At 45.8% G+C, this 19,303-nt stretch overlaps 1 protein-coding gene across 1 annotated transcript; it reads left to right on the top strand.

Annotated features, from left to right (window-relative positions):
* The first annotated feature begins 601 nt into the window (after positions 1–601).
* LOC118794349 (F-box/LRR-repeat protein 20-like) lies at positions 602–12,933 on the top strand. Its single transcript, XM_036552584.1, has 15 exons — positions 602–1,008; positions 4,646–4,707; positions 4,977–5,031; positions 5,203–5,277; positions 5,619–5,713; positions 6,038–6,106; positions 6,867–6,962; positions 7,295–7,421; positions 7,548–7,622; positions 8,960–9,090; positions 9,252–9,312; positions 9,448–9,492; positions 9,626–9,682; positions 10,725–10,937; positions 11,444–12,933. Exons 1-15 carry the CDS (start codon positions 967–969, stop codon positions 11,549–11,551), a joined length of 1,311 nt encoding a protein of 436 aa, XP_036408477.1. The 5' UTR covers positions 602–966; the 3' UTR covers positions 11,552–12,933.
* The last annotated feature ends 6,370 nt before the right edge of the window (positions 12,934–19,303 follow it).

The following is a 19,303-nucleotide window of genomic DNA, read 5'->3' as shown; positions in this document are numbered from 1 at the left end:
GGTTCTGGAAGCTCTGGGGGCGGTATGTATCTAAGGCGGAAGTTGTGTTGTTTTGTAACAGAAAAAGTTAATAGTTTGCAGCTACACTTGCTTTGAGCAATGTAACGAGTTGCTCGAAAATGACATTGATTTTGGTATTTATCCCGATAGGTGCATGTCTATGGTGCTTAGTTACGATTAAAAGTTATAACTGACGCATGTAGCCAACAATAAAATAAGAAACACCAAGACATTGTTTGGATGACGGAAGAGTTGCTGACACCTGTGTGGATTTATTTGTAAATTGGGATGAAATAATTAAATCTGGAAAAGGAATGCATATGTATGAACGGCAGTGACGTATACCACATATCACTCATAGGTTTAAGCCAGGACACGTTCACATATCATTTAGGCCTCAGTAAACAATTGTGTACGTCGTGTGTGTTCAATAAACACCGAAAAACAATCGAACATATGATGCACATCTTGTGTCTTACATAAGGAGCATTGAGGTCGAATTATGTTAGAAAGACACAAATAACTAGAAAGATGGGAAGGAAGGAGGGACAAAAACATCGGTTTTACGTGACGTAAAGCACATGAATAGTTACTAGTTAGTTCAGCGCGACGTCAAAACCGTCTCTGCGTGTCTTAAGAGATAACATTGCGTATAATTAGGAAAAACAATACGATTACGGTCCACCGCGATCCTTGATGAGACAGTGGTGGAGAAGGGAGAGAGCTGGAGCGCAAATGAGATAAGAGGTCGTTTTGTGTATGCCTGGGAAGCTAGAGGCTATGTAGCTAGCTATCTATCTTGCTATGTAGCTACACAAGCAAGTCCGCAGCAGCAGTTGCTCTCACATCAGTAGCATGATAAGCTTTGAGGGGGTCCGTAAGACCAGCGCCAGTATTTGTACACTGTCGCATTGTTAGCGTCGGATTTGTTTTCCCTGGATCGAGACTTCAAATTCACCGTCCGAGATGGGGAAGGAGGTGAACGGAGTGTCTCGGAGCCGGTTTGAGGTGAGTTTCTCGGCAAAATAAATGGGCTGACAACTGACGTATTGATGGACAGGGAGCGTAAATAAAGGTTAGCAGGAGATGGAAGAGTGGGGCCGCTGGGATACGCGCAGCTGACCTTTTATTTATCATTGTACTCTCCCGATGTTTTCAACGTTCCGCTGTCCTCAGTGGTCAATGTTTGGACTGTATAACGTGTACTCGTTTATACACATAGTCGTTATTGTAGCATGTTTTGGTCCGTCATCATCAAGTGCTTTGTATGGAGCGACAAATGAGAGAATTTATTGCCAGATATAATAATAAACAAAACGCAGGTTTGAGATGGTTCCTGCTGCAGTTAACACAACATTAGAAACGTGCCCCGTAACCCACTAAAATACACTGCGTTTTGTAACGTATTCATGGCAAAGTGCAGTGTCAATTGTATCCCCTGTCTCCGCTTGTCATTTGTATTTCACTGAGGCAAGGTTTTGCGGATTGCACTTGTTCTACCCTAAAGAACATTTTAAATGAGTGGAGTGATTTCTGATGGGGTGCGACTCGACAGAACTTACAACAATGAAAGACATATATAATAACACATGGATAATGTGCTGTCACAACCGTGTTAGTTTATGCTATATGAACTCAGTGACAGCCGTAATTCCTTGTGTTAAGTTCATTATTTTCCCAGTTAGGAGCTGGAGTGGCTTAAGTCGATCGTTTAGTGTATTGGCCGATTTGTTGCAGTAGCTGCCGGGCCCCCAGCAGCCGCAGCAAGCTGTGAGCACGCAGCGGGCCCATCATGAGAAACTTATACCCCCATTCTGTAAATAAATCACGTGCGTCTGCATTCGCGTCGTTTCATTACACATCTATCCTTATTTCCCCGAGTTTTAATCCCCATCTAGGCAGTGTGGGATTTGTGCCGTTTTATTTATTTTAACAGTGCAACAGCTGACGACTCGAAAGATTCAGGCCGTACCTTCTGGCCCGACAGCTGCGGCAGATACGTGATGAGTAGCTTATTAGCTAGTCCACCTCGTAACAATTAGACTTCCACATTTTGGCATTCTGCATCATGCTTAGAGTGTGTTGCATGGTTTTTGTCCGCCTTGATGGAAACAGACTTATTTGAAAAGAGTATATTATCTGTCGTGCAATTTATCATACTGGCGTTGTCAGTACCATGAGAACGGTGGGTTTAAGAAATTTTTAAGTGGAATGCTGAAGTCCACGTTTGTAATGTATTTTGAAACTTTGCGTTTCATTATTATTCAAGAACTTGTGTCGGTAATAGGGTTCACATTACAACCACTTTAAACAGGTTCGAACTGATGTCAGTAAAACCCATCGAAACCGGTCGTAAAATCGTTTTGCAAGCAGTCACTGTTGCTTCTACTGCACAAAAAGGTGGAATCAAGAAAGTTACGCCCTTGCGCAACATCTAACCTCCGAACCGAATAGAGGAGCTGATAATAAAAAAGCGACCGAATAAAAAGCAACTAAATAATTAGGGGCAGAACCTGTTTTCAAGAGTTCCCGATACTTAGCGTACTGATGACTTGCTCCTTTCTGCTAAAAATAAAAGTTCAAACATGAAAGGGAAATGTTCCTGTAAGAAGACAGTCTGCCACCATTAGACCAAAATGTAGTGACAATGAGTTTTGTAGTTTGTTGTAAAAATGTATACCAACAGTTTATTGCAGACATTTGCCTGAGTGACAACCAACATAAGTATTTATATATCCAGAGAATAAAAGATCGTCTCACATTTGGAAGCGTTATTTAAATGACTGCAAAACTCCTTGGATGATGCGCTGTTGTCAGCTGAGTGAATTTACCCTAAATACAATGGCTCTGCCTGCTTTCTCCAGCTCTTCCAATGTGTCATGTGTCTGGGCAGGTCACAAGTACTGCACTGACACTTGTACATCCACAGTGTAGCTGCACTCACATGGACACAACTTCTGGGCTCCAGGGAAAGGCTTGAAAGAACATAGCCATGTTTGATTCCAAGAGTGTACTAATAACAGACAAGCAAGCTGCTTTTATTCAGTCAGTGGCAACGTCAGTTGGTCCATGTCTTCAGCAGGTGGGCAGAGGAACGAGGCAGTGGTGGATTTATCTTCACATCTTAGATGTTGCAGAATTCAGACCTGATAGTCTGTTCAGAGACTGAAGAATAGATTTAACTAGGCCAATGTAAATATTAATCCATATTGTGTAGATCTGATAGGCTACTGTTGTTCAGTCACCTTGAATGGATACATTTCCATTCTTTTTTGCTGGAAGTCGCTCAGGATAAGAGCATCTGCTAAATGAATGTAATATAATGTTAGTTTGAACTTAGGTTATGGTTGCTGTGAGGTTTCCATATAGAACACCAATCCTCTGGGTGGTAAATGTGTCTATCATTGATGTTTAAATATTTTCTTTATGCTAAAATTCTTGCTCCCAAAGTAACTCTTTATTAGTTATGTGTTTATCACTTTATAGGTATAATCAGTTGTTTATTATCTGTTTTGTAATAAGAACTTTATTATCAGTTTGTCCTTTGCATTAATACAAAGACCCTGTGACTCACCTGTGCATGATGATGTTGACTCAAAAAACAGAAAAAATGAAACAAAAAAGAAAGTATTATTTCTCCCTGTGCTTCCTGTCATACTGTTTGAGAGAGGTTGAGCTTGATGAAATATTGCATGTTTGAAGTCATTGTTCAGTAAGTTTTCTGAATTGTGAGGTGAAATAAGATTCTTGTTTTTTTTCCAATTCTAATTGCACAACACAGCCATCAGAAATGCATTTGAGATGTAACCCTTCATTTCTGTTCTGTAGGATGAATGCTTGATAGTAATGTCCCTGTAAGTCATTATTCTGTTATCCTATTCATTATGTAGGTATTGATGGACAGGTCATAGAGGCAACAGATTGTCTGGCATAAATGAGAATTCTTGAGGTGAAGAGGACACTCTCTAAAAAGCATCCTTTTTACTAGGCTGGCCCATACTTGAGAAGCATAACCTCACTCTATACCAAGCAGGTGTAGTTCTTGTAATTTTTTGCTAACTACACCACAACTAATACAACGCTGGCCAAAATCAAGGCAAAGATTGTTGTCTGTAAAATTCTACAAAATGTTTTTCCATATTAATTAAAAAACAGAAAGGATAATTTTGTCCTACAAGAGTAATCAACATCTTATATCACTTACCAAGAGAACAAAACACTGCAATTCTCTTTTGAAAGTGATCTGTGTGACGTTGAACCAGTCTGTAGTGATGGAAGACAGTGGTTGCCTATTGGCCATACATTGCAGCTGCCTCTGATTTTGTGGTGTGTGGATTCATTCTTTAATTCCAGTTTTGGATGAACTGATATTCTATGGGATAGAAGCTGTGTTTGAATCTGGATCATGCAGAGAGTCAGAGTATATTCGACTTTCTGTAGTGTGAATTGGTCTGATGTAGGGGTCTGCACCCTGAACACAGCAGCAGTTGGACCCGTTTTGGGTCCCATGTCTTTATTTTGATTCGGCCAGGGATTGAACCCCCTCTCTTAGTCACAGCAGGCACTGTCCACAAGACCAGTAAACCTATTAGAGCTGAAGGAGATGTCGGCACTTTGGACTAACATTTGTGTTCTGTAAATCCAGATGTTCTCCAACAGCGATGAAGCTGTTATCAACAGGAAGCTACCTAAGGAGCTACTGCTACGGTGAGTGGCACCCAGCCTCTCGCAGAAAAGACACGCACTTCACCCCAAGCTGTTGTGAGTCAGTTCTGCACAAGAGAAATGAGTCTTTTGGACCTTGTGTGTTTAATGCCTACTGGTGGATGTTCGGTTACGTTGTGGCAGCATCACACCCAGCATTGGACAAAATGAAACACAGGTAGCCCTGCTGTGCCCAAGCCATTACACTGCAGAGTGGACTGTCACAGTGATAACTGGCAAATATGTCATCAACCCTCTTGGTCTGTTCTCAGGATCTTCTCCTTTCTGGACGTGGTGACGCTTTGTCGATGTGCTCAGGTCTCGCGGGTGAGTCAGGTTTTGTGTTTCTGTGTTTGTGTATGCGTCTCTGTGTGCTTGTGTGTTGTAAGGAGCTATGTAAAGCTCTCTGTGTCTGTGTGTGTGTGTGTGTGTGGTATGTGTGGTTAGAGTCCTTGAGGTCACTTGACCTGATAACCACCTCCTCCCCTGTCCCCCCAGGCCTGGAATGTGCTTGCACTGGATGGCAGTAACTGGCAGCGGATTGACCTGTTTGACTTCCAAAGAGATATTGAGGTCAGCTGGACTCACCGTACACCCCATCTCTCCCCTGGCACGCTTTTGTGTTTGTGCCTTTCTTACACCCCAAAACAGGGAATATTTTTCTTTTGGTCTGGCAGTAAAACTGTTAAAGAGCTATATGAAGCACTTCACTGATGTCCACTATTCATTTCTGTGGGATAGATCATCTTTCTTTAAATAAGATGGCACATGTGTGTTGAGAGGGGTGGCTCATATTTTGTTTATATTGATGTTTGCATGATGATTCTGCTGAGCAGGGCTGTGTATACTGGCATTGATTTGTGTGTCTGTGTCTGCGCTTCGAGTGTATGTTGATACAAATGTGTGTGCTGCAGGGCCGTGTGGTGGAGAACATCTCCAAGCGCTGTGGAGGTTTCCTGAGGAAGCTGAGTCTCAGGGGCTGTTTGGGTGTTGGAGACAGTGCGCTGAGGTAGGCCTGCAGAACGGATATGGGGGAGAGCGGACTGAGGGATAGGGGGACAGTGGGTAAGGGCGCAGGGGGACAGCACATTGAGGGCATAGGAGGACAGTAGACTGAGAGTGTAGGCTGTCAGCACACAGGGCATAGCGGGGCAGCAGGCTGAGGGTATAGGGGGGGCAGTGCACTGCGAGTGTAGAGGTACAGCACACCAGGTTAGGAGGGAAGGGACAATAAGCAAGAGGGCACTTGGAACTTTTTCATAGTGAAACAAAAATGTAACAGTTCTCACAAACAGGAGCCATATGCACTCAACTGCTCTTTGGCTCTTTGCAGGACCTTTGCCCAGAACTGCAGGAACATCGAATTGCTCAGTCTGAATGGCTGCACCAAGATTACTGACACGTGAGTGTGGGTGAGAGGAGAGGAGCAGGGTGACATTGTGGAACCCTTCCCTGAAAAAAAAAAAACCCTTTTGAATAAATATGTGGAAGTTGATTGAAGAACAGTCTGTCGATGTTGCATTACTGCCCTCTCTCGCTGTCTCTCTCATGCTGTCTCCCTCTAATGCACTCCCTCCCCTGACACATTTTAACGCCCTCTGTCTCCCCCTCTTGCTGTCATATTCTCCTGTGCATTACCACCATCACAGCTACCATCACAGCCATGAGCTACAAACCAAAATGCGGGTGGGGTTGCTGCTCCAGCTACCACTGCATTTCCTTTCACAGAGCCACTCCTGGCCACTCCTTCCCACTACCCTCAGCCAATCAGGGGAGATGGAAAGGCTTATGATTGAGGTTTATAAGGTTTTCTAATTAGATAAAACAGAAATGAAATATTTGGAATCTCAGAATGGAAATTAGTTAAAGCCAGTCGATCAAGATAACTAACTGGCCTTTCTTAAGAGCTTTGATAACTGTCAATCATCTTATTGGCTCTGTCGACAACAGTTGCAACAGCTCATCCCACAGTTCCTGGCTCTTACTAGCTAGCACTAGTTCAGTACGGAGCTGAGGTAGCACGGTTCCACTTCACAAGGTTCTAGCTCCACCCGAAAGGATAGACGTGCTAGACAGATGTGGCAATTGCTACGTTTCCCTTTCTCTCTCTCGCACACGCTCTCTTACGTACTCTGTCTTCTCCCTCTCCTCTCTGTCTGCAGCACTTGCACCAGCCTCAGTAAGTTCTGCCCCAAACTGAAGCACTTGGACCTCGCCTCCTGCACCTCCATCACGAACCTGTCCCTCAAAGCCCTGAGGTGAGCCGGTCGGCATGGCCAGGCATGCAGCGCACGCCACCGGCACGCTCCACGTTCGCCCGGTGCTAAGCACTCTGAGTACCCTCATCAGATACATATGTATACAGTGCCTTTCAACCAGCTCTCAAAGCACTGGGGGCCTCATGTGGTCATTCTCTGCTAAATGCAGAGCACACAGTAGACAAACTTTCGGGACAAACGTGTAAAGAGGGTCATAACCAAGCACGTGGCACACATGAGTGGCGAACGACTGAAAAGGAGGAGAAAAATGACGAAACGTTAACCCCCCTGACACTCCCATCCCTGTCTTCCTTTCCTCACTCTCTCCACAGTGAGGGCTGCCCCCAGCTTGAGCAGTTGAACATCTCCTGGTGTGACCAGGTAACCAAGGATGGGATCCAGGCGCTGGTGCGAAGCTGTCCAAGCCTGAAGGGCCTCTTCCTGAAGGGCTGCACCCAGGTATAGCGGGGGAGTGGAGCACGCGGTGCCTTGATCTCTGGGATGGCCCATTGGCCGGCATATCTGTCTCTGCTCTGATGACCCTGTGCTGTGTTTCTGTCTCTGTCTCTGCCTGTTTCTTTGCAGTTGGAGGACGAGGCTTTGAAGTATATCGGGGCACACTGTCCAGAACTGATTACCCTCAACCTGCAGACATGCTCGGTAAGGAACCAATGAAGAGCTGCGCTCAAGTTTCTTCTCACTCGTCCGACTGAATACGTATTTAGATCATTGGAGCCATTGATGTAATGGAAGCTTAACCTACTGTTTATCCCTGGTGCCGTTTGGATAGCATCTCTGAAACCTCCAGGACAATGAACAGCAGGGTTCTACCAGAATTGGATCATTCTGTTCTGGGAAACGGGCGGCACATACAATCTACTGTCTGAGGCCCCTGCGTGTGTTTGTAGATCCCTCAGGCGTTAAATAGGCCTATCCGTCTCCCACTCTGCGTTTAGATATTGTTTGCGGCTGGCTCAGGTGGCAGTTTATTATGCTCCTTGACAAAGTGGAGAAAAGGGGATGGTGGAAATGGGCAAACAATCTCCACCTAACCTACATAGCTAATAGAGTGTGAAACAAGACGGGGCAACACATTTGTTTTCCTGCCTTTGTTTGTCCTCCTCTTTAGCTGTTTCTCCAAATACCTTTTTCAGCAGCCCCCCCCCCCCCCCCCCCCGTCCACTCCTACTCCCTCTCAGTCACACTTCTCTCACCTCTCACCATTTCACACTTACAGTAGCTTCTCTCCTCTCTCCCTCTCTCTGACTCTTTTCCTCTCACCTCTTCACCCATCCTCCCCTTCCTCACGCTGTTTTCTCTCTCTCTCCCCGAGCCGTCTGCAGTCAGAGGTGCCGGTAGTCCTCTCGCTGTCATGGTGGTGTTGGCTGCTTTGATTGCCTTAAACAGTCATTGAGAAAACTGAACACAGTGTAAGGTGCGGCTCCGCTGTTCCTTTGCACTTGATTCGCCAGAGGCATTGTGTAAACTCCAGTAGGCTTCAGGAGTGGTTTTATGCCTCTTAAACAATGAATGGTTACCTAACACAGAATCAACACAAACTATTTAAACATTTTTTCTTGTGGATTTGTTATATTGTATCAGCGTATGTGTACTATGGTATATAATTCCGGGGCTTAGTCTGCCATTGAAATGAGAACTTATTTCCTGCTCTGAGGCTGCTTAAGAAGGTACAAAATTAGATGGTTAGTTACCACTGGCTAGGTGTGGCAGTCATACCACCTTTCTACCCCCTGCTGGCTGAGGCTCAGTTAATGCTTGGATAGAAGACCTCATGGGAAAATCAATAATGTTTTCAGATTTTATTTTCACCCCACACATCGTTGCCTGTATTTAAATATACTTTTTTATGAGGGTACTTAGTACGCCGTTATTTAAAATTGTGCACGCTGTGTATTTTGCTCACCCCTGTGAAAACCCTAATTTTTCGACTGACCCAGTGCTGCGCACACCCCTCTCCCCATGTGTCCCCCGAGCAGCAGATCACAGACGAGGGCCTGATTTCCATTTGTCGCGGTTGTCACCGGCTACAGTCCCTCTGCGTGTCGGGCTGTGCCAACATCACAGATGCCATTCTCAACGCGCTGGGCCAGAACTGTCCGCATCTCAGGTATCCGGCCTGCAGCACCTCGTATGACCCCTGAGGTTGTAATGCAAACACGCAGATGTCCCATTGTGAGGCCCAGATTTGGGTTGCAGGTGTGCGCAAGTGAGTAACCCCAGGGCCTGGGTGCTCCCTGTCACGAATTCCTCTCTTCCGTTCTCTTGCAGAATACTGGAGGTGGCACGCTGCTCCCAGCTCACGGATGTGGGCTTCACTACTCTGGCACGGGTGAGTGATTGACACAGAAAAACACACACACACTGACTGACAGAGGGAGGGAGGCTTTTCCTAAAAAATGAAATAATCTATGATTGGCAAAGTTCCATGCCTGTAGTGTGGTAAACCTTTCCTTTTCGCTCACAGAACTGTCATGAGCTGGAAAAGATGGACCTTGAGGAGTGTGTGCAGGTGAGCCACAGTCTCTGGGCACAGATGGACTCCATTCATCTCGTGTGAAGGATGACTGGTGTAACGTGGCGCCCTCTCTCTCTCTCTCTCTCTCTCTCTCTCTCTCTCTCTCTCTCTCTCTCTCTCTCTCCAGATCACAGACAGCACCTTGATCCAGCTTTCTGTTCACTGCCCACGGCTGCAGGTTCTGGTGAGCTGACAGATGAGGCGGGTCACACCCAGATTCTGTAGCCGCGCGCAGTTACACATCACAAGCGAATACTTTCTGTGTGACGCTCTCAAAGCTCCGACACATCTGGCAGTATGCTATCACTCAGACACTCATTAATACCCGAGTAGCTTGCTTGGGGTTGGTTCAGGTCGCTTAACTGAATGTTACCTCGTTACAACAGAGGGATTTTGTTTGTGAATGTGCTGGGTGTGCTTCCAAGTGATTTAGGGAATACTAGACTGCAAGGTGTGAGTCACATGACAGAGCTTTCCTGTACGGGTGCAGATAAGCACTCACCCTGGAGCATTATTCTCCTTTTTTTACAAACTGGTTAGGGCTGGATTAGAGGAGGGTAAGGTGATCCTTGATCAGAAAGTGGGAAGAAAGTGCCCAGAGCATTACATTCACTCCATTCCATATAAAGAGTGACAAGTATAATACTCAACCGACCTCTCTTCCTACCTCTAAGGAAAGAAAATAATCCTCTCCTGCTCAAAATGCAGCAGCACCATCTTGTGGACCTGATGATTATTGCTGTGATTAATAAGTGTTACAACAGTACACTGCTTTGCCATGTTTAGATGACATGATAGATTCCATACTATCTTTTTAAATAAAATTCCTTTTATTTCAAGTTTTTATAATATCAGTCTACATCACAGGCCATGTGACGGAATATTGTTTTGTTGAAGGGTACCTAGGGATGTTCTCTGACAAATTATCAGCAGTTTTGAAATCTGAAAATCATCATACATTCTGTTCACATATATCTGAGCAGAAAAAAAAGCCAGTGAGTCTTTGCAAATGATCCTCAGGGAAAACGGTCAGTTGGGGGTGTGGTTGATGCTTACGACTAATCAGCCTAACAGTATTGGATATGTCCAACCAAACATTATCCCTAGATAGTAATACTGTATGGAAGGAGCATTTACCTGTGCTGACCTTTACTGCCGCTGGATGTTAAGTTGATTAGGGCTGATATGCTGTGTGCGTTGATGTGGACTTTGGCGCCGCTCCTCAGAGCCTGTCCCACTGCGAGCTGATCACGGACGACGGGATCAGACACCTGGGCAGCGGCCCCTGTGCCCACGACCGGCTGGAGGTCATCGAGCTGGACAACTGCCCGCTCATCACCGACGCCTCGCTGGAGCACCTGAAGAGCTGCCACAGCCTGGACCGCATCGAGCTTTACGACTGCCAGCAGATCACCCGCGCCGGCATCAAGAGGCTGAGGGTGCGCTCTCTCTCTCACACACGCCCTCCCGTTCGGTCTCTGTGACACACACTCTGCCACACACTCTGTTACACACTCTGGTACACTCCATGTACACTGTCACTGTCACTCCCCTTCCATTCTGTCACTATTATACACTCTCAGCATTTTGTGAGTGTTACACACTATCTACACATCACTATTTCACACCACCCATGTTTTCTAACTGTTTCACAGCATTTAAGCTCGCCTTTAAGCACTCGCTTCAGCTCTCCATGTGTACCCCGATGACATTATAGCTTTTAGCCAATTGAAACATTAAAGAAAATGAAATTCTGGCATACTTATGACATCAGAAATGCTTCAGGACAATCCTAAAGGAAGTAGTGGAGCTTGTTTTGCAGATTTGCAGTGACATCTTCCACAACACGCACACACACACACACACACACACACATACACACATATATATATGCATCTGTACGCCTCTGTTTATTCACAAATGCTCTCTCTCTTTCTCTCCCTAGACTCATTTGCCTAATATCAAAGTGCACGCCTACTTTGCCCCGGTCACTCCACCTCCCTCTGTTGGGGGAAGTCGGCAGAGGTTCTGCCGTTGCTGTATCCTGCTATGATGTCAATGCTCCATCCCCCGCCCCGCAGCCCCCACCCCAATTCCTGTGCGAGGGTCCACATGTGCATGCCCCTCCTCCCCCTGAGCGTTCATGGTATGGGCGTGGTCACGTGGTGACCTGTTCTGCGGGGAGCGGCTGAGACGGACAGAGGTATCGAGGCCCGGACTGAAAGACCCGGACTGAAAGACCCGGACTGAAAGACCCGGACTGAAAGCACGCTTGCCGGCCACATTCCTGATGCCACACTCCCCCTCCACATCAAGGCATTCCTTGCTTTCCTGGTGTCAACTGTAGCAAATAAATTGCCTCCTGCTTAAAAACTACGCACATACACTCAGATAAACATACATCCTTCATGCTCAACACCTCTCTATCCCATCACATTATGAAACTCCACTGTACTTCAATCAAAGTCATATATTTTTTATAAAGGACAATAAAGAAGATTTACAAAAAGAACTGAGAACTGGAGAAAATGCCAAAAGTTGCATGTTACAATTCTAGTTTTTTGGGGTAATATGTAACAAACCTTGTACACCGTAGAGCACCGGGGACACCGGAATCCACAAACTGAGGCACGTCCAGGGACATGCTCTTAAGCGGAAAAGCAGAAACGCAAAAGACACCAGCGGAAAGTCCAACGTTGTGACTGGAACAGCAGTCCATCAGACTCTGGAACAGTTGTTGTATGGCCAAAACCACTGGAAAAACAGGAGTGAGAGAGTGTGTGGAGAGGTACAAAGAGAAGTGGGGCATACACGAGCGGGTACTGTGACTAGCATATGGAACAACCATAATTATAGAAATATGATCTGGGCTCCACACTCTCAAAATTGAAATTTCATTAATGACATGCAGGTTTGAAAAGGAACAACCTTTTATCAAGATACCATACTGTGGAGTACCTATACATTTGTAGAGTGTGATCCATTGTAAGAGTAATTAATTTATAATTTAATTACATATATATTAAACCTATGTCTTAAACAATTATGGATACCCTCATATGACTGTATCAGGTTCTTCCATATGTGGCCATTCTCTGCTCTCCTTCTCTGAGCACTTTTTTTTTTAACTCCCCCTCTCCATTTCTGCCCTTTATTCTGTTGGTTTTAGTCCCATTGCTCTGTGGCACTGAAGGGTAGGAGAGCTGTTGAAATGTTCAGAGGTCAGACTCTCCCCTTCCAACCTCAGCAATGACCACTTCAGTGTGAGAATGAGATGTGTGTGTTTACAGTTTGCATCTTCCAACCCTTCGCCTCAGTTTCATCTTGCCGTTTGCGGAGATGCAGTGCAGAGTTCTGCACCAGTCTTACCTGACAGGAAATGGCGGTACATGCGCCACCAGCACCTGCTGCTGCTGCGTGTCCAATGATTGCGAGTCTCATTTCACTCATGGTGCTGGGATTTTCCAGGTTTCTTCAACATAAAAGGGCACGTCTAAATCCCAAACCTCTGTATCATTGGTCTTAATGAAATTATTTAGTGGATCTGTGTACGTGGAGAAATCTTTCCTGTCTCTTCCATTAGCAAACTCACAATATCATTATCTATAATGTGTCTGTATGGATAAAAAAGGTGTTATTGATAACTCAGATCAGATTTGAGAAGATGAGAGAGAAGTGGTTTGCCTTTGGATTTCTCCTGCTAGCATGTGGAGTCATGGGGGATAAAACTGCGAATTTGCTGTCTGCTTCTGGCCCTGACTTCTCTGGACGAGCTATAGATTATGTTGCTTTGCACTGTCACATTTAACCCAGGGTGCTTTGCAACATGGCATATTTGAAAAAAAAAATGTGTTAAAGTAGAGATCTGCTTATTATGGCAGTGATGGTCTCTGTTTCTCTCTGTTCATGGTGAAGAGTCTCCCAACCACTCAAGGTCCTTTAAGTGGACCAGGAGAGAGGAAACCAGTAGATGTGGCAGGGATCTTGTCAGTAGCCGCCATCTTTCAGAGAGCGCATCGGACAATAAAGTGGCTCCTCCAGAAACACGTGCCATGGCAACCACACTATGGTAACCACACTTACAACACCCTGGGGAGCTCATTGGCAGAGGTGTAATGAGAGACCAACAAACACACACTCCCTCGCTGTCACGCACATACGCACACACACCCGGTGTATGTGTGCCCCTCTGCAGGAAACCTCTTGGAACACATTGAAATGCTCTGTTTCTGACCCCCCTGTGATGAGGGAACATTAGTACTGTGACTCACAACTAATGAATGGGCTGCAGAAGGACAGAATTCACCAAGTACTACATCACCATGACACTGTGAAGAAAGGAAGGTTGAAAATGTACACAGACAAATAAGAAAATTGCTGAGGTTCTGGAGTGTTGAATTTCCTTTTGACGTAGATTGAGAGCTGGAGAAAAACTGAATACAGTATTTTAACCCCCACCTCTCTGGAAGACTCAAGGAAAGCTGGTTACACAGACCCACTTGGTAACAGACTTTCCCCTCAAACAGTGTTTCCCCTCTGCCCCTCACTTAAGTAATAAGCAAATAGCTGAGGCCTTTCAAATGTGAATACTGTTTGTGTAAAACTGTAGGCAGTAGGTGATTTGTTAATTTTCAACAGGGGGATAGCAGATACACACGCAGCACTCTCTCTGCTACTAACTAGGGGATGGAGAGGGGGAATGGCAGGTTAACAAGGGGGATGATTTTTGGTCAAGGGGGATAGCATCCCCCCTCATCCCCCCTCAAATCGCCTACTGACCGTAGGTGTTATTCATACCGTTCACATTTGTTGCCAAGGTTGCAGTGGTGGTTGCAAACTGTGGCAAAGGTCCAATGGTCAGCATCACGTGTATTTTTCCATCGGTGTCTATCTGACCCACTTGCTCCACCCCATTTTGTCAGGTTAGTTTGCCATTGGGACTTCAAATAATCCTGTGACATTTCAGCTATGGGTCTGTGGGCAGAAGCAGCGTGGCGATGAGCGCTGTCAAACGCCGAGAAGAACGAGGACGGTGACAGGAATGCAAGCCTGCACTGGGAGGACTTCATGCAGCATTTTGGTCCCCCCCCCCCCCACACACAGGTCTTGCTGGAGCCTCTTGAGTCCGTGAGGACAAGGAGGGGAGGACTGAGCTTAATGATCTAAGGTTGATGATCATTCATGACAATTACTTTAGATGTTATATCTACTGTAAATCTTCTTTCGTTTCTTTTTTTTTTTTTACAATTAACAAATATAAATATGTATGTAAAAATAAACAGGTAACTATATTATTAAGATTTATTGCTCTGTGTAAATGTGCCATGCTGGTTGTGGTCAAGAGGAAAGCTTTGCTACTCTTAGCTCTTGCAAGGTCAAGGAACACGTTTAAAAAAAAAAAGTTTCACACTGCTAAATAGTAATTGATAAGAAACGAACTGGAATTTCCACAACAGTCTTCTATCCCCCCAGTATTCACAGCAGAGCTTTGGAATACTGTCCTTTCATATTCCTATAAGCCCATCTCAGTACTCGAAATGACAGAAGCTAAAGGCCTACATTAGTTTAAAAATGTTGATAATGATTATTACCTCATGCTTGGCAGGAAGTCTGTGAAAGCACAGTGGAAATTGATCTAAATGAGCGTTCACTGGCCCCTATCACTCAGGCTGAAGACGTGTGTTGATGAATAGGTGCGGCTATGCTCTTTTGACAGGCAGCCATTTAGATATCACTTTGATGCACAGCTACAACTCCAGGGCCGTGCTCCACCATGCGCAAGGCAGCATCCCTTTGTGCTGATGAGGGGCAGGAATAGGTTGCAAGAGTATCAAGGATAAGGGTATTTTTCTGTAATGCTATACACAAATGTACCACTAGATGGCAGCAGTGGGCTGTCTGTGGAACCCTCCTGTGGACGTTTACGCAGCACAGTGTACTCGAAAGTCACCGAAACGCCCAGACGCCCCGAGACACAAAGGGGCGAAAACAAGCTTTGATGTCAGTGTCACAAATCAAACGTGGACTTAGACATCAGAGCAGTGGCTCCATGGTGTGATGCATTTCTCTGTATATATTTATCCCCCGGACCTGTGCTGTGATCAAAGCACACATGAATGGCACCGAGCTGGCCGACCCGCAGGGATGAATGGCATGGGCCGTCTGGTGCCAGCTCCATGGTGGCCAGCGGAAGGGCTTTCAAATAGCATCAGGGATTTGGCATGGGCAGCCATAGTCTGCCCTTACTGCTGCTGTTCCCATTGTGCCTTGCGTGAAAACAGCTGTTACACCGACTCCCTGCCCTGCCTGTGTCATTCACAAGCTGCTTCAGTAGGGGGAAGCCACTGAAGCTGTCGGTTGTCTTCAACAATTGTGTGGGATAATGGAATGCACGTGTATAGCGTCTTTCGGGGGGGGACTCACTTCAGCCACTGCTACTATAGATTTAAAATGTGAATATGATGTGAGGCTCCAGTTTTAAGCTTTCAGTCCAACCTGAACATTATATTACATTATTGGCATTTATTAGACATTCTTAGCCAGAGCGACTTACATCAGTTACAGTTTTTCTTTTCAATGTTATACATTTATACAGCTCGATATTTACTGAGGCAATTGTGGGTTAAGTACCTTGCCCAAGTTTACAGCAATAGTGCTCCACTAATCGAACCGACAACCTTTCGGTTTCGAGTCCTATTCCTTAACCACTGTGGTAAACACAGTTAGTGTTTTAATTAATATTAGTATTTTAAATCTATGCTATTTGTCAAAGGCATGGAATAAAGAATTTTATTTGCCACTATGGTAGGAAACAGTCTGTATAACAGCCCCACCACACACACCTTCTGGGGGAACAGAATGTGAGTCAGCAATGTGAGTCCCTTTAATGCGAGATGATCACCATAGTCTACATGTGCATTATTTTTCCCTTGTTTTAATGACATGTTAATAATATTCAGTGATTCTGTGCTGCTTGCAGAGGGAGGAGGGAGAAGCGGAACAATGCATCGCGAAACACTGCCAGCCAGAACCCAAAGGAGAGCATGTGAGAATGCCCTCCCGGGCCAGGCTAAGTCTCGGCAGCTGTTGCTGTCGTAAAGCTAGGACGTCATGTTATGTCACAGCGAAGCCTGATCCCGAGGGCCCCGCTGCCCACCGTTCCCGGAGCTCGGAAATGAGGCGAATTCTGTTTCCAGAGAGGGGAGCTGTCGGGGGGCGCGTTTTGGTCATTACTCACACAAGAACAATACAGCGCACAACCTGACTTCTCCTGCACACAGTCACTCAACAACCTGCTCCTGCCGCGTGATGACTCGGTTTTATTTTTGGAAAAATGTTCCTCTGCACCTCAAAGTCCTTTTTTTTGCGCAGCTGGCTGTTGCTGACGTCCAGGAACGGAAATGAATTGGATTTGACTAGGTGGAATTTGTAGAAGGAGCCCTCCTCCCCCTCCCATCCCAGTTGACTTTCATAGGCCTGCTCCGACTTTGATGTACGGTCGAACTGTACGGATGGAGCTGTGTGGTCGCATACAGTCGTGTTGCTCCCTGAGTCAGATAGTTCTCCGCTCACGAAACCAGGCTAACGTTAATCACCACCTTTTCCCCCGGTGCCACTTGTCTTTTTCATTGGCTGAAAATGAGAACAGGTGCACACATAGTGCATACTCGCGTAAATATATAAGCTGGACTTTCTCACAAACGCGACCTCTCTCTCGCGCACCAGCACACGCACGCACACACATATTTCTCCTCACGGCGGGCGGTGGGCTAATTTGCATTGCAGTTATTTTTCCTGCTCTCAAGTGCCGCATGATAAAAGACATTAGACTCTGCCACTCTCTTCCTCCTCATTTCTTTCAGCAATAACCCTTCGTTTAACCCCTTCAGCCCACCAGCACTGTAAGACCACCCTCTCACCATTGCGATCCTTCTCCATCTTTCACTCTCAGTATCTTTCCTGTTGTTGTCCTTTAGCATTTTGTGCTCACCTTTCCTCTTTTCCCTTTCCAAGCTTATCACATGACCTTTGCCCTCAGTCTTCTCCCTGTAGCTGATCTCTGCTCTGCCTCCTCACTGCTTTTTCCTGCATACACCAGAACCCTGCATGGGTGGCCTTGGCCTTGGCCACACACCCTAACCCTAACCTTAACCCCCTGTCTAGCAGATCCAATGAACAGCTTGGTCCTCAGTTCCTTCCAGGGATCCTCATCCAGTCACACAACATGACATTATTGTCATTTAGCAGACGCTCTTACCCAGAGCAACTTATGTAGGTTACAGTTTCACACATTATTAATTTATACAGCAGGATATTTACTGAGGCAATTGTGGGTTAAGAACCTTGCCCTGGGGTACAGCAGCAGTGCCCTAGCGGGGAATTGAACCAACAACCTTTTGATTACAAGTCCTGCTCCTTTACCACTATGCTACACTGCCGCCCAGCATGGACAGGAAGGAGATAAGGGGTCGTATCTGCACCTGAATGATTAAAATTGAGACAGAGGGGGCGACCAGTGGAGCTGGCTGTCTCTATCCAGCAGACCCAATTAACCACAGATTTTCAGATCAGATGACACTGTTCAGATGGCACCGCTGTGGTAGACGGGACCACTTTGGGACACTTTGGATATTGTCACAGCTAGGTTTGGGTATCCGGCCTGGTTCAAAGCCCTTCCGCATAGATCCTGTAATTTCAAATGGGGAAGTGTCTCACCCTGGGGTAATGAATGGTTGATTACTGCATGGTCTCAGCTGTTTCGCTATTCCTCCTACACACTGATGACGAGTGCACACCAGCGCCGTTCTGTATTGGATTACAATTCATCACGGTGCACTGCAGTTAAATTCATGCGGGCCTGGGGTAGAATGTTGTGTCAGGAGAGTGATGCCCACATTGCTTCCACAGCAAAAATGCCGCACCATCACTAAGTTCATCTCATGCCACATGAGATCACGTAAAAAAAAAAATCTGGTCTGTCTATAGTTAGAGAAGTTTTACCCAGCTTCACTCCTACAGCGTAGTAATGAATCCACTATAAAGCTCTCTTGTCTGCTAATGAGCTATCTGAGTGGAAATTATGTCTGTGCTCTCTCCCAGCTCACTGCCAAGATAAGAGAACACCCAGGACTGAGTAATGTGCCAGTTAGTTAAGCTTCATGGTGCAGAATCAGCTTCATTGGGTGCTTGGATGGCATAGTCATAAAGGATAAAATAATTTACTGTTAGCTACAGATGGAGGGAATCTCATAGGCCACACCGATTATTCCTTAAACCCACGAGCTTTAAGAAATGTGGCAGAAAATTCGGCTCCCATGGTCGAACTTGCAGAATCCTCTCGAACCCTCATATTCCTACATTTAGCAATCAGCGTGAACGCTGTGCATGACAACAGCTCTCCCCTCAATTGACTGTCTTCACCATGCGGACAGCTGGGCTTCTTCTAAGGCTACCCGCCGCGCCCCCAGCCCACGCAGAGAAAAGTGCAGAAATCTCATCTGACCTGTCACACTCCCTCTGATTTTCTATTTTGTGAAAAAGTGAATTCGGAAGAAAGGCTAAAGAGGTTGCCCTCAATTATCCTCCAGGTTATTTCCTGGGATAGAAAAGAGGGTGTTTACTCCAGGAAGGAGGAGAGTGATTGGGAATGGGGGTGGCACTGGAGGGAGAATAAATCTTCACCTTGTTTGTTGTACAAGCCCTTCGCTTATTTCAACAAAGGGCCCACAATATGTGAGCTTTCCTTCATTAATTGTGAGTGAACCTGCACTGTGTTAACTGGTGCACACAGACACATCCCAAGCAT

Source organism: Megalops cyprinoides, chromosome 19 (genome assembly GCF_013368585.1).
Source record: "Megalops cyprinoides isolate fMegCyp1 chromosome 19, fMegCyp1.pri, whole genome shotgun sequence".
NCBI classification, from domain to species: domain Eukaryota; kingdom Metazoa; phylum Chordata; class Actinopteri; order Elopiformes; family Megalopidae; genus Megalops; species Megalops cyprinoides.
Note: the sequence above shows the minus strand (reverse complement) of the source record. Positions and strands in the feature narration are given on the sequence as shown.